Source organism: Vicia villosa, unplaced genomic scaffold (genome assembly GCF_029867415.1).
Source record: "Vicia villosa cultivar HV-30 ecotype Madison, WI unplaced genomic scaffold, Vvil1.0 ctg.002871F_1_1, whole genome shotgun sequence".
Classification (NCBI taxonomy): domain Eukaryota; kingdom Viridiplantae; phylum Streptophyta; class Magnoliopsida; order Fabales; family Fabaceae; genus Vicia; species Vicia villosa.
Genome location: NW_026706052.1, coordinates 278,438 through 292,582, shown reverse-complemented (window position 1 = coordinate 292,582; position 14,145 = coordinate 278,438). Strand labels below are relative to the sequence as shown.

Below are 14,145 nucleotides of genomic sequence, written 5' to 3'. Positions count from 1 at the left end.
ATAGGTTACCTTCTAGGGTGTTAACTGGTGTTAGTCCTGTGCAGGTCCTGACTCGATTCTATCCGTCCGTGCCCATTATGTCAAGTCTTCAGAATCGTGTCTTTGGTTGTTCTGCCTTTGTCCATGTTCATGGTTCTCATCGGGGTAAGTTAGATCCTCGGGCTATTAAATGTATCTTCATAGGATATGCTTCAGATAAGAAAGGGTGCAAGTGTTATCATCCTCCTAGTCGTCGTGTCTATATATCCATGGATGTTACTTTTCAGGAATCTGAGTCTTTTTATCCCAGTCCTCAGCTTCAGGGGGAGAATAATCCAGAAGCTGAGTCTTCAGAGTTGTCTGTCCTTCCAGTTATTCCTCTAATGCAGGACCCAAAGCCGTTTCCTGAGTTGTCTGTCCTTCCAGTTATTCCTCTAATGCAGGACCCAGAGCCGTCTCCTGAGTTGTTTGTCCTTCCTGTTATTCCTATAATGCAGGACCCAGAGCCGTCTCCTGAGTTGTCTGTTCTTCCTGTAATACATGAGCCCTTGATGCCTAAGGAGGAAGGTGGTGATGTACCAATACCGGTAAAAAATAATGTTGACAAATACAAGTTACAGTTCCAGCAAAAAAGGTGGAAAGGTAAACCCGTTCTGCCCCAACAAGTCCAATCGTCTGAACCTGAGGTAAGTGTTCCTAACCCTGAGCCTAGTAATTCTTGTGAGCCAAACCTTGATGACCTACCTATTGCTTTGAGAAAAGAAAAAAGGTCTTGTACCAAATACCCTATATCCCATTTTGTGTCTACTGAAAAGCTTTCTGTGCAGCATCAGAGTTTTATTTCAGCTATTGACTCTATTAGAGTCCCTGCATCAGTACAAGAAGCATTGAAGGATAAGAACTGGATTCGAGCCATGAATGAAGAGATGCATGCACTAGAGAAAAATGGGACTTGGGAGATTATTGAGAAGCCAAATGACAAGAGCACAGTAGGCTGCAGGTGGATATATACGGTAAAATACCGATCCGACGGCACACTCGACAGATATAAGGCGAGACTAGTTGCAAAGGGATACACCCAGACCTATGGAATTGATTATGAAGAGACATTTGCTCCCGTAGCAAAAATGAACATTGTAAGAATCATTCTTTCCTTAGCAGCTCACTTTGATTGGGAGTTGCAACAGTTTGATGTGAAAAATGCTTTCTTGCATGGAGATTTGGAGGAAGATGTGTATATGGAGATCCCACCCGGATATGACCCTACTTCAGGAAGTAATAAGGTTTGCAGGTTAAAGAAGGCCATATATGGGCTCAAGCAATCACCTCGGGCTTGGTTTGGAAGGCTCACTCATGTAATGGTGTCATTGAGTTATAAACAAAGCCAAGGTGATCATACTCTCTATAAAGCATGCTCAAAATGGTAAATTCACTCTTTTGTTAGTCTACGTAGACGATATGATCATAGCAGGTAATGATGAATTTGAGAAGAAGAACTTGAGGAAGGAGTTGGCAGCTTAGTTCGAAATGAAAGACCTTGGAAAGTTGAAATATTTCCTAGGTATGGAGGTAGCATACTCAAAACAAGGCATTTTCATTTGTCAGAGAAAATATGTCCTTGACCTTCTCAAAGAGACTGGCAAGTTGGGTTGTAAACCCACTAGAGTGCCTATAGAGCAAAACCACAAGATTGGGAGTGATGAGGAAAGCCCAAGGGTTGATAAAGCTCAATACCAGAGACTTGTGGGAAAACTCATTTATCTATCTCACACCAGGCCTGACATAGCTTATCCAGTTAGTGTTGTCAGTCAATTCAAGCATGACCCTCAGGAGAGACACTTACAGGCAGTGGATAGAATCTTGCAGTATCTAAAGATGAGTCCAGGAAGAGGACTATTGTTCAAGAAAAGTGAGCAGTTGTCTATGGAGGTTTATACTGATGCAGATTATGCAGGGTCGATTGTTGACAGGAGATCCACCACTGGATATTGTATGTTTCTAGGTGGAAATTTAGTGACATGGAGGGGCAAGAAACAGAATGTAGTTGCCAGATCAAGTGTAGAGGCAGAGTTTAGAGCCATGGCTCAAGGAGTATGTGAATTGTTGTGGATGAAGATCATTCTAGATGACTTAAAAATAAAGTATGACGCTCCTATGAGACTTTTCTGCGATAATAAGTCTGCCATTAGTATTGCTCACAATCCAGTCCAACACGACAGAACAAAGCATATAGAGATAGACCGACACTTCATCAAAGAGAAATTGGATAGTGGTCTTATTTCTACACAGTATGTCCCATCAGGACTTCAGTTAGCTGATGTGCTCACCAAAGGACTTCCCTTGGAGCTGTTTCGAGATCTTACTTGCAAGCTGGGAATGATAGATATCCATTCCCCAGCTTGAGGGGGAGTGTTGTAATATCAGTATTATTATTATTAGAATATTTTGAATATCATACAGCTCATAATACAGCTCATTATGAGCTGCTGTCCTGTACAGGTCATTATGACTAAATTAGCATTTATATGGAGAATAATTACCCTTCCCTTATTTAGATAGATTTATAGTCTATAAATACCTCTTATGTATTCTTTACAAAATATATAAAATATTCCATATTTCTACAGGTATAAAGCTTCTGATAATGGTTCGTGGAGGATTAGAAGAAACTTAAGTTCTTGTTGTGTATGACTAGTTGCCAAGAAATTTAAGCTGATGATTCCAATAAGACTGGTTTCAATTTGGAATGTCTTGCATTATTTCTTAGGACTGATTTCAATAGTTTTTATATTACATTATTTGTTTCCTTATTTAACTAGGATTAGGATTGAGGAGTTGAACAATTATACAAGTTAGTTTTACTTTAAGTAGAATTAGGAATCAAGTATGTATCTAAACAATTCTCTTTGTTAAATCACTCTTTTATCTTATATCACAATTAGAAAGCCGTAATTATCTCTCTTCACCTGTCCATGAGATGTCAACTTAGTGATAAGACATTGTCTTGTAACCTCGAGAGACGAAGTTCAAACTCCCTTGGGGACAGTTGTAAAATAGCTATAGTGTCACTTAAATAAATAATAATTTCAATTTCAACAATATAAAATAATTTTAAAAAATCCCTCCATCCATATCTAAGAACTTTGTAAATAGATAGAAACTGTTCAATAACAAAGAAAATGTTAGCATTGAAACAAGAAATTTGCAAATGTTAAGCAAATATGACTGTGTCAAGAGTATACCTTGGGGTCATACTCTTTTTCCATTAGTTTAAAGAGTGCATCCCACGTCAGAACAGGTGAAGCAGAGAAAAAACAGGAAATAAGTGATATCATGCCAACTTTCCACTTCTCTGCAGAAGATGACACACCACTGCCAATTTGTTTGACAAGTAAACTATCCGCGTCTCTTGAATCGTCATTAACATCCAACTCCATATCTACAATCCTGCTTTTACTTATGTCATGTGAGCAAGAACTTTGCATGCTGTCAGTAGAAGCTGTATCTTGCATGATCATATCAGATCGAAGACTTGTCAAGTGCTGAGAATAACCATCATATAGATTAACAAATGCTTTCAAAAGTCTCTCCACAGATTGGATGACCTCGTTAAATGGAACAAAGTCCAGATTTTGATCCCTCCATTCACAAAATATAGGTGATGAAAGAAAACAATGAACCATAGCGGCGAGAGAACCCGTATCCTCACATGTAGGAACATAACTTAAGCCACTGGCCAGGTGACCACTGTCTTCTTGAATGATTCTGACAGCATTATTAAGCATCACTTGCAAGTATTGGCTTAACTTCGAACAGAATGGAACATTTATTTTCCTGAAAGAACATAAAAGCATCTATAGAAACTAAATACAAACATGCAAATAATGGTGAAAATTAGGTGACAGGAGTCTCACGACTAAAAGCTATTAAAGAGGAGATTTTAACTATGGAATTGAAAATATTAGAATAAATAGGCTGGTTTGAGAGAGACCTGTTAATTATAAGACAAGTTACCACTAAAAGTTCTCCCATTTCAAATGTGATAACATTACTTGTAATAAATTAATGTACAAACAACACTTGTTCAGCAGTGAAACTAAAAGTCCTAGATCAATTAAATATATTTCTTGGAATTAAGGTTACCGCAATAAAAGCTAGTTTTGTGATCCCCTAGGGAGAATGCTATAGACATATTTGAAGGAAGAAACAAAAATGCTTGACTGAAACCAAACAGCCATGTTGACTAAATGACGAACCCTGTTGACTAAATCCCGTGAATTAACAAAGGTGAATGTTGAGAATGATATTGATTGTATTTTATTTTGAATAAAAGTGATCCTTTTATAGGAGAAAAGAAAATAATAGAATATTAAGAAAAGAAAATAATATATTATATTTCAACATTCCTCTGAAATTGGTGCATAGATATCAATCATGTCCAACTTACTGATCAAATATTCAAATGTTGTCCTTGTCAAACTCTTAGTTAAGATATCAGTTGTGTGTTGATAAGAGGGAACAAATGGTAAGCAGAGAGTGTCAGAATCTATCTTATCTTTGATGAAATGACGATCAGTCTCAATATGCTTTGTTCGATTATGTTGAACAAAATTGTGAATTATGCTTATAACAGCTTTATTGTCACAATACAACTTCAATGGGAGTTTTACCACTATCTTGAGTTCCTTTAAAGCTCTAAGATATGTTAACAAATTGTATTGTTTTGCAGTGGAAAATCAGCTGAGATTTGTTAACAAATTATATTGTTTTGCAGTGGAAAACCAGCTGAGATTTGTTAACAAATTGTATTGATTTTCCAAATTTACCCTTCATAATATTTATTTCTAAGTCATTAGTTACAAAAAATGATGTAGAGAAATTAGAGATTTTTTAGTAAGGAAATAATTAATGCAATGGAAAATTTGAATGTAATCTTATTAAAAGGAACTATAAAAACTTCCAAAAGGGTTCAATATTAGGGGTGTCACGAAGGTATCAAAGAATTGTGGGAAGACTTAATTCTCCCAAAGTCACTGGACTAGAAATATCTTGTCGATATGTAATATGAGATGCTTCCCCACTTCTCCCTGTGACAACCATTGGGATGCATTAGTTTGGATGTTGCTTGATATCAAGGACCCTAAAAGGTTTGCTATACATAGATAGGAACCATGCTGATATTGTTCCTAATAAGGAGGCTATTTATGAAAAACCATGGTGTCTGTTAAGAGTCCCACATCGGACAATATATGGCCTGAACATGTCCTTATAAGTGGGGGCAATCCTCACCTTACAAGCCGGTTTTGTAGGATTGAGTTAGGCCTAACCACATTTCTTAACATGGTATCAGAGCCTCGTTTAAGATCCGGTGGGCCACCTTCTATGGTTTCCGCTATCGGGCCACCCGCCATTTATTTCCACGCTCCAGTTGTCTAGTCCTGGACGTGAGGGGGTGTGTTAAGAGTCTCACATCGGACAATATATGGCCTGAACATGTCCTTATAAGTGGGGGCAATCCTCACCTTACAAGCCGGTTTTGTAGGGTTGAGTTAGGCCTAACCACATTTCTTAACAGTGTCCTTATTGGAAGGCGAAAGAGTGTGTTACTCAAATTAAAAGGTATTACCATTGGAAGGCGAAGAGTGTGTTATTCAAATTAAAAGGTATTATCACGAACTCGTAACGGCCTTCATGTGTACAAATTGTAGTCTTATCAACGTCTTTCTATCATTGCACTTTCTTAGGTGAAAATCTTGCGACACGACTGAGTGAAAAACAAAGTGTAGAATCAAGATTTAGAGTTGAATCAGAGTTCAGGATAATGGCACAAGGTATATGTAAATTACTATAGTTAAAATTGATCTTAGAAGTTTAAGGATAAAGTGTGATGAACCAATGAAACTTCATTGTGATAATAACTTTGCTATTAGCATAGCACATAACCTAGCGCAACATGACGGAACCAAACAGATTGACGTTCACAGACACTTCATTAAAGAAAAATTAGATAGTGGTCTTATTTGCACTCCATATGTATCCTCCCAAGGCAACCTGGCAAATCTTCTAACGAAAGGGCTGAACAAAAATAACTTTGAAAGAATTGTTTCCAAGCTGAGAATGATAGATATGCGTCCACCAGACTGAGAAGGAGTGTTGTAAATAATTTATTTTACTATTTTTATTCTTAGTATTTCTTAAAATTTGGGTTGAACCTAACTCATCCCTACAAAATTGACTTGTAAGGTGAGAATTTCCCCTACTTATAAACACAACATAGGTCATATCCCTAAACAATGTAGGACTAAATCCACCCCTTTAAACCCAACACAATGAAGGTGTTGGGGGCTGCAATGAAGGCAAGGCATAGTGCCGCAATTAAGGCCACTAGGAGCGGACCGCAATTAAGGCAGAAATTACAACGCACCGGACCACCCGGGATAGCGGTGAAAGCGGCCGCTATTGATAACTCTGACCGCAATTAAGGCGGAAATTCCAATAGTATTATTAGTAGTAATTTATGTTTAGATCTTTAGTAAAGCCTATTAGTTTAAAATATTATACATGAAAGATTAGTGGTTGTATGTCTCAATGTATATATTGAGACTGGTTTATGAACTCAAGTAGTCAAACTATACATAACTCAAGCTCGACTCGTGAATCAAATTTAACAAGTTAATTATTGAATAGAGTCTCGAATTATTTTCAAATTGGTTTGGTTTATTGTCAACCTAGTTGCCCAACCTAGTTCTTCCAACTGTCATTGACGGGAGAGAAAATCTATTCAATAATGTGACTTTATTTAGTATCCAATAGTCCATACAAAATCTCCAACTCCCATCAGTTTTATTTACTAAGATTGGACTTGTGATTGGACTTATGACATTTTCTTACAGCATATCATTCACCATTCTCTCAATCTAAGAATTATGGTGATGTGAATTGACAATATGATCATATATTTGGAATCATCGCATGTTCCTTCGAGTCAATTGTAGTCACAAGATATTAGAAGCACTGATATTAGTGTTTGAACTGGTTCTTAGAATTAAAAAAGGTAGAGAAATTGGCAAAAGAAAAGTAGTAGAGTGAAAAGTCTGGTGCTTTATTGAAGAAAACATGCCTCCTCCTCAATATAGGGAGGTGCGATAGAATAGAAGGATTCTTAGATACTGCAAGCCTCATGACGATACTTAACACTAGTTCCCATTTTCTACTTAGTCACCGGTAATAATAATTTAAGGCCCTACATAATATTCCATTGCATTGCTTTCTTCAATCCCCTTTATTGCTCTAGGGTGTGTTTGGATTAGCGGTGAACAGAATTGATTCTAGCAGAATTAAGTTTGGTAAAATTGATTTTAACAGAATTGAGTTTAGCATAATTGATTTTGGGTCTTCCAAAAGCCAATCCAAACATGCTACTAATATACAAGCCTAATTGGATTTGCAAAACTAAACACCATAACTTCAGTACCATAGTTATAACTTATAAACAGATAGATAGAGCATTACTGTAAAGTGACAAACCTTGTGAAGAAATAACCATAAAGTAGGTTAGACAAGAGAGAACATTTTAAGAAAATATCAGGTAAATGTGTCCTGCTGTTTTCCTCTTCTGCCAACACTTCAAGAATAGAGGTCTCCATTTCGAGCAAAAGTTGATCACTTATTTCTTGGGGAACCCGTATGCCCGGAAATATTTGTAGCTCAGAAACCTGAAAAATTACAGCTCCCTTTATGAAACCGTGGAAGTTAACACAAACAAACTTTTAGCAAAGGATCACACCTCAACATTGGAAACTTTGTGAATTTCTGTGAGAGCTTCCACAGAGCAATCCAAAAACTCATGCAAACATTGGTGTTTAGGGTCTTCAAACTACAATAAACATCATAATGAATTTCTTAGTAACAGTTCAACTAAATCTATATAATCAAATATCAGTTTGTGGAAGAGTGATAGGCTGGACCTTATGATTATTATTATCAAGAGATTCAGTGACATCGAAAGAGCTGTAAACTAGAGGAGTTTCTTTAAAGCATTCATTGAACGCAGCACAACCTACGCAAAGTGCAAATATAGCACTGGGCATGTACAAACCCATCCGCTCACTCAATGTTGAATAACCCTGCACATAAGGAACAGAAAACTGAAACAAATGCCTATATATTATTGTAAGTTATAGCGTGTCTGTAACATATTGTTACATATTAGTAGTATAAGTGTATAATATCAGAACCCTAGAGTGAATCGTGATGGAGCCCTTTTACCATTGTTATTGTTGATTTTTGTTAAGATATCTATAGATTTAAGTTATATTCAGTTGACAAAAATTTCTCAAAAAGATTAGGATTTAGGAATGTTAGTTCATATATCCGTATAATCAAGGGATATGACGATTGATTTGAATGTATTCTCTAAGTTATAAATAACAAAGGCTGAGAGTATTTTTCTCAAGCAATTCAAACCATCAAATTAACTTTGTGTCGGAGCTCACGATTAGGGGGCCTAGAAAAAATAATAATAAAAATCTGAAAGCCCTTTACACGTATTTCGATCTTTTCCTTTCCCTTTTTTTCCAGCCTCGGATCTGTTTCATAGCTTCTCATGGTGTCATATTTCAATGCCAAGGAATATGTATGTATCTGTAACATTCAACTATTGCATAGCTACTCATGGCGTCATATTTCAATCTAATTGCTTTCACACACCACAACATAATAGTCTTGCTAAACAAAAAAACTTAGACTTTGTAGATCAAAGCTCCTGCACCTTTAAAATTTAGGAGTGGCCTTAATCTAATTGCATGTCATTTGATAAATAGCATGTCATTGTTTGTATTGGAAACTGAGACTCCTCTCTCACTCTAGTTTCCTAAGGACCCTTCTATGTTGTCCTTCCTCAAGTTCCACTTATTTTGATATGACCTTTCTTCCAGCTGTGACAAATTGTATGTCCTAGCAATTATGTGTGTTTCTTGGGTATTCCGGAGTTCAAAAGGGGTATCGGGGTTATTCTCTATCTACACATCATTTTTATGTCTTTGATATGTTATTTTCTTAACAAACGTTTCAAGTCTTGTTCCAACCCCTTCTCCAGTTGCAATCCCACCTGAGTCTTATGTTTACTTACCTTTAGCTATTAATAAAAGTAAACAGTCTACTTCTAATTATCATTCTATTCATAATCTTGAGATATAATCCCATCCAGAACGGGCAAGCAATGATTGATGAAATGATTTGTTTGGAGTCTAGTGGCATTGTGGCATATGGAAACTTGTTCCACTTCCTCCTCAAAAATCATTAGTTGGTTGTCGTTGGGTTTTTGCTATTAAAGTAGGCCTTGATTCAAATGGATCATTTGAAAGCCAGACTAGTAGCAGGCTACAAAAATCCTTGTATGGCCTAAAGCAATTACTTTGAGCTTGGGTTGGAAAATTCAGCAAAGTAACTTAGTAAGTTGACAAGATTCATTCTGAGGTGGATCATTTTGTATTCTTTAGACATTCATCTTTGACAAACATATATGATACTTTCAGTACAAGTAAGGACTAAGAATGTATTGTAGACCTAAAGCAACATTGAAGACCAAAGATTTAGGTTGGTCGCATTATTTTCTTGAGATTGAAGTAGCTCACGGGAAGGCATTGCTATTTCATAAAGAATATATGTTTTGAAAAAATCAGTTGATAGTCCTATGGACCCCAATGTGAAACCTCTACCAAATAAAGGGGAAACCATTAGAATGTAGTAGTTTGGATCTTGAGGTATATTATAGGATCGTCTGAAAATTTATGTATTATTAGATATTCAAATGCAAATTGGGCAGGTGGTTCGAGTGATAGATAGTCCACTTCAGATTTGTGTTTTGGAACTTAATTTCATTGAAAAGCAATATGAAAATTGTTGTTGCAAGGTTACCAACTGAGATAATGTATCGGGTTATGAACTGCATTACTTGTCAACTTTTAGGGTATAAATATTTACTCCAAGATGAAGTAGGTCATATCTGAGGTCAAATTTAATAACCAGTCAGTGTTGCATCATTCTTAAATCCCTTTCTTTCATGAGAGGACTAAACATGTAATAGTTGATTGCCACTTTATCTGAGATAAGATCATTCGGTCATAGTTAAAATATCATCAGTGATAGACCTCAGATTGATCATATATGTAATGTAACAAGCTAGATACATGTGATATATGCTCCAGCTTGTGGGGGAGTTTTAATTATTGTCATAATTGGGATTATGTATATATATATATATATAGTTTATGATTCTTTTCATTAATTTGAGAGATTCTCTCTGGTTTATATATGTATACAATCTCATTGAGTAATACAAGTTGTCTATTCTACATTATATATTTTCCTAATTGTATAAGTATAAACATAAAGAAGAATAAAATACTTTGTTAATCACAATTTAAAGAAAAGCATACCTTCCAATCAAGATGATTCAAAACTGCCTTTAAAAGGTTCTTTCTAAGATGTAAAATATCCCGAAGATCAGTCTGCATGATACGAAGACGCCAAATTTAAAAAAAATGTGGCTCAGCAAAGAAATACTTCAGTTCTACCTAAAAAAAGCTTGAAATTAACCCTCATATTCTTAGATTTTGGGTATAGCTCAATCTTACAAAATTGGCTTGCAAGGTAGGATTTCCCAATCAAGGCGGTGTAGAACCTGGGCTTTTCTCCAAAAAAAATAAAACCTCTCACACAAGCCTATCGGGTCTAGTGTATCAAAAATATGGGTGACCCAACAACATATCAAGGATAGGTCATAATACTATTATAGACTTTGGTCTTAACTCAACTCCATAAAATCAGCTTATAAGGATTATCAAAGCATTATGTGTTCTCCTTTACATTTTCAAAACTTGCACTTATTGAGCAACAAGAAATAGAAAATGTAAGCTCAATTAGAATACTATAAGAAGAGATGTGGAATGGATCATCAGAAGAGATATGCAGATGGACCATATGAAGGCTCAAAGCTTGCTCCATTTTTATTTTGCAAAAAAAAAAAAAAGTGAGTTACACTAAAGGGGACAGACTTACTGCCATAATGATCCAATTCAACATGGTATTATTGTAATCATTGTAAATTTCTACTATCTTACTAGGGATGATTATCACTGATACTTTATTTTTATTCGATGAAAGAAATTAATAAGCAATTATTTAGTTTGTATTGCATTCTACTTGATGATCTATGGAAGGACAAACTAGACCCACGACAAGAGGTCTGTCAAAACAGAAAACAAAGTAAAAACCAGATGGCTTCTTGGTAATTAAAATAAAAACATTTTCTTAATCCTTTTAGAATTTGGGCTTGGATCTAACTCAACCCTAAAAGCTAGCTCGTGGGATGAGGGTTTCCTTCCACTTATAACCATTGTTCAGGCCATATTATGGAACTCGCAGCAAATTCAAATTGGCCCTAAGATTTGCAAGTTTAAGAAGGCTATGTATGGATAGATGCAGTCTCCCCCAGTGTGTGCTGCAAATAATTCTTCAAATCTTCTTTTATCAAAGTCTAGGTTATCCCAATTTGTCAAAATTCCAACACATGCTCTCAAGTCTTGCAAAATTAAAGCCTAAAAATTGAATTATGTAACATGGGAACATGCCAACACTCCCTTTCCAAGGTCAAGAATCAAATAAATGGGAGGGTTGTGTTAGACAGGCAAACATAAAGCTTTGCTGAATTTCTATGACATGATTTTTTAAGGGTCACTTTGACTTATTTTCCACATTTAGAACTTTTTATACAGAACTTTGAAATCAATTTAATAACACAATTCTATATAAATTTAAGCTTATTAGTCAATTACTAATCTAACATCAAGTAAATATATCACGTGAAAAATATGAGGCTCCCTTGGCAACTTACATGAGAACTTTTCCTTGAAAAGAAACATGAGAAAAAATGCAAGATAGGTCTGCATAAAAGGACAATCATGAGCTGCATAAGAATGTAGAAACAAAAGCAAGCATGTCGAGAAATTTCATATTGAGAAAAGAAACAAAAAAAAATATATACAAAAGGGGAAAAATTATAAATAATTAATTGGCATAAATAACTTTTTAGTCCCTACAAAAAAAATGTTACTTTAAATCTCTCAATCAATAATTTTGTTTTTGAAAGGGTGAATTTATTCCCATATTGCTTAAAGATATGGCATGTATAGTGTTTATAAAGTTTGGGCGACCTTCTCCTTACAAGCTGGTTCGGTTTTGTAGACATGAGTTTTAAAGGAACGATGACAGAAGTAGGTTTTAACTATTTATTTGAGCCTAATTAATTTGGAATATGTGATTGATGTCTTTCCTCAACAATGTTTACCGTCTTTTTCTGAAATACAACATCTCCCTGTGTCCTGTTTTCTCTGTTCCTTTTATTTTCATAATAAGTATCAAACATAAAATAAATATTACAATAGTTTTTACTTTAACTTTAATTTGAAGTATAACATCTCCCTTTCTTTGTCCTATTTTCTCTCAATCACCCCTTAGATTTTCGTGTTCTTAATCATATAAAAAATAAAAACTAGGACAATAATGCAATTCTCCAACGTAAATAAGTAAGAAACTTCTTGCTAGAATTTTATATATTATTCTAAAAATTTGTTAGGCCTAACTTAATCCCCGAAAGCTAGCTCAAGATGTGAGGATTGTCCAAGCCTTGTAAAAACTAATAGAAATGTGACCATATCTCCAATGAATGTGGGATCTCAACATGCCCCCCCTCACACTCACGGTTGGACATTTTAAGCATGGGCAAATGTGGATGGCTCAATATCAGAGTTATTAACACACCCTCACACCAACGACTAGACATTTGGACTCCGGAGCATGGACAAATATGGGTGCCTAATAACTTATTTAGAATAGGCTGATACCACCTTAGATTTTGGGTCAAGATTAACTCATCCCCAAACGTTAGCTCAAAAGATGAAGATTGCTCAAACCTTGTAAGGAATAACATAGTTAGGGTTGGAACCTACGAAGCACAGACTCTGACCGGACACTGCGACACGACACGGACACTCTGACACTGATAATATAAAAAACAAAAGACACCGACACCGCTACATATACGATAGTAGTTAAGTTTCATTTATCTATCTATTATTAAAAGAGTTAAAAATATTCTAATGAAAATTAATGTCTTTAATTTTTCATTGATAATATTGTTTCAATACATGTCCAAAAGTTGTGTAAGGTATGTTGAAAACTATTTTTTTTTGGAAACACTTGTGTGGATTGTTCTACAAATGTTGTATGAGTATAATATGAGTGTTCGACACCGATTTAAAGAGTGTCGAAACAATGAAAAAATCTATTTTTTAGATGACACTTCTTTGACTTTTCTGACACGTGTCGTACGGGTGTCATACAAGTGTCGGACACCGCGACACGTCTACTCTTAGAGGTGTCCGTGCTTCATAGGTTGGAACTCAATAATTGTTATACGCATTAGTTACTGTTAAGAAATGTGGTTGGGTCTAACTCAACCCTACAAAACCGGCTTGTAGGGTGAGTATTGTCCCCACTTATAAGCACATGTTCAGGTTATATATTGTCCGATGTGGGACTCTTAACACACCCTCTCACGCCCAAGACTGGACATCTAGAGCGTGGAAATAAATGGTTGGTGGCCCGATAGCGGAAACCTGATAGCAGGTGGCCCACCGGATCTTAAACGATGCTCTGATACCATGTTAAGAAATGTGGTTGGGCCTAACTCAACTCTACAAAACCGACTTGTAGGGTGAGGATTGCCCGCACTTATAAACACATGTTTAAACTATATATTGTCAGATGTGGGACTCTTAACAGTTACCACTAACCATTTAAAGTAAAATGTTTTTAATTTTGGAAAGATTTTATCATCTGTATTGAGGTCCCATGTTTTATCTCCCAATCCTAGGAAGAATCTCGATTTTGACTACCGAACGTCACAAATAACTCCTACTTCCCCATACTACAACATATAAGTAGATAGAAACATAACTAACTCTCCACTCACACTACTCACACTATTAAAGGAATTGGTATTAACTAGTCCACACTATAATTATTGTGCACTATCTGCATAGTACTATAGCCTATTTAAATGTCCCTAACTGCCCCTAATTAACTCCTAAAACATGGGAAACT

General features: G+C 35.7%; 1 protein-coding gene across 1 annotated transcript in view; it reads right to left on the bottom strand.

The window, feature by feature from the left end:
- Positions 1–14,145, bottom strand: part of LOC131639957 (serine/threonine-protein kinase ATM-like) — a 49,196-nt gene that overhangs the window by 17,259 nt on the left and 17,792 nt on the right. Inside the window, exons 16-21 of the mRNA XM_058910378.1 lie at positions 11,876–11,924; positions 10,419–10,490; positions 7,947–8,105; positions 7,766–7,855; positions 7,507–7,694; positions 3,222–3,813 (exon numbers count right to left, since the gene is read on the bottom strand). Of these exons, the coding sequence (XP_058766361.1) occupies positions 3,222–3,813; positions 7,507–7,694; positions 7,766–7,855; positions 7,947–8,105; positions 10,419–10,490; positions 11,876–11,924 (1,150 nt within the window). The remainder of the gene's footprint in view (positions 1–3,221; positions 3,814–7,506; positions 7,695–7,765; positions 7,856–7,946; positions 8,106–10,418; positions 10,491–11,875; positions 11,925–14,145) is intronic.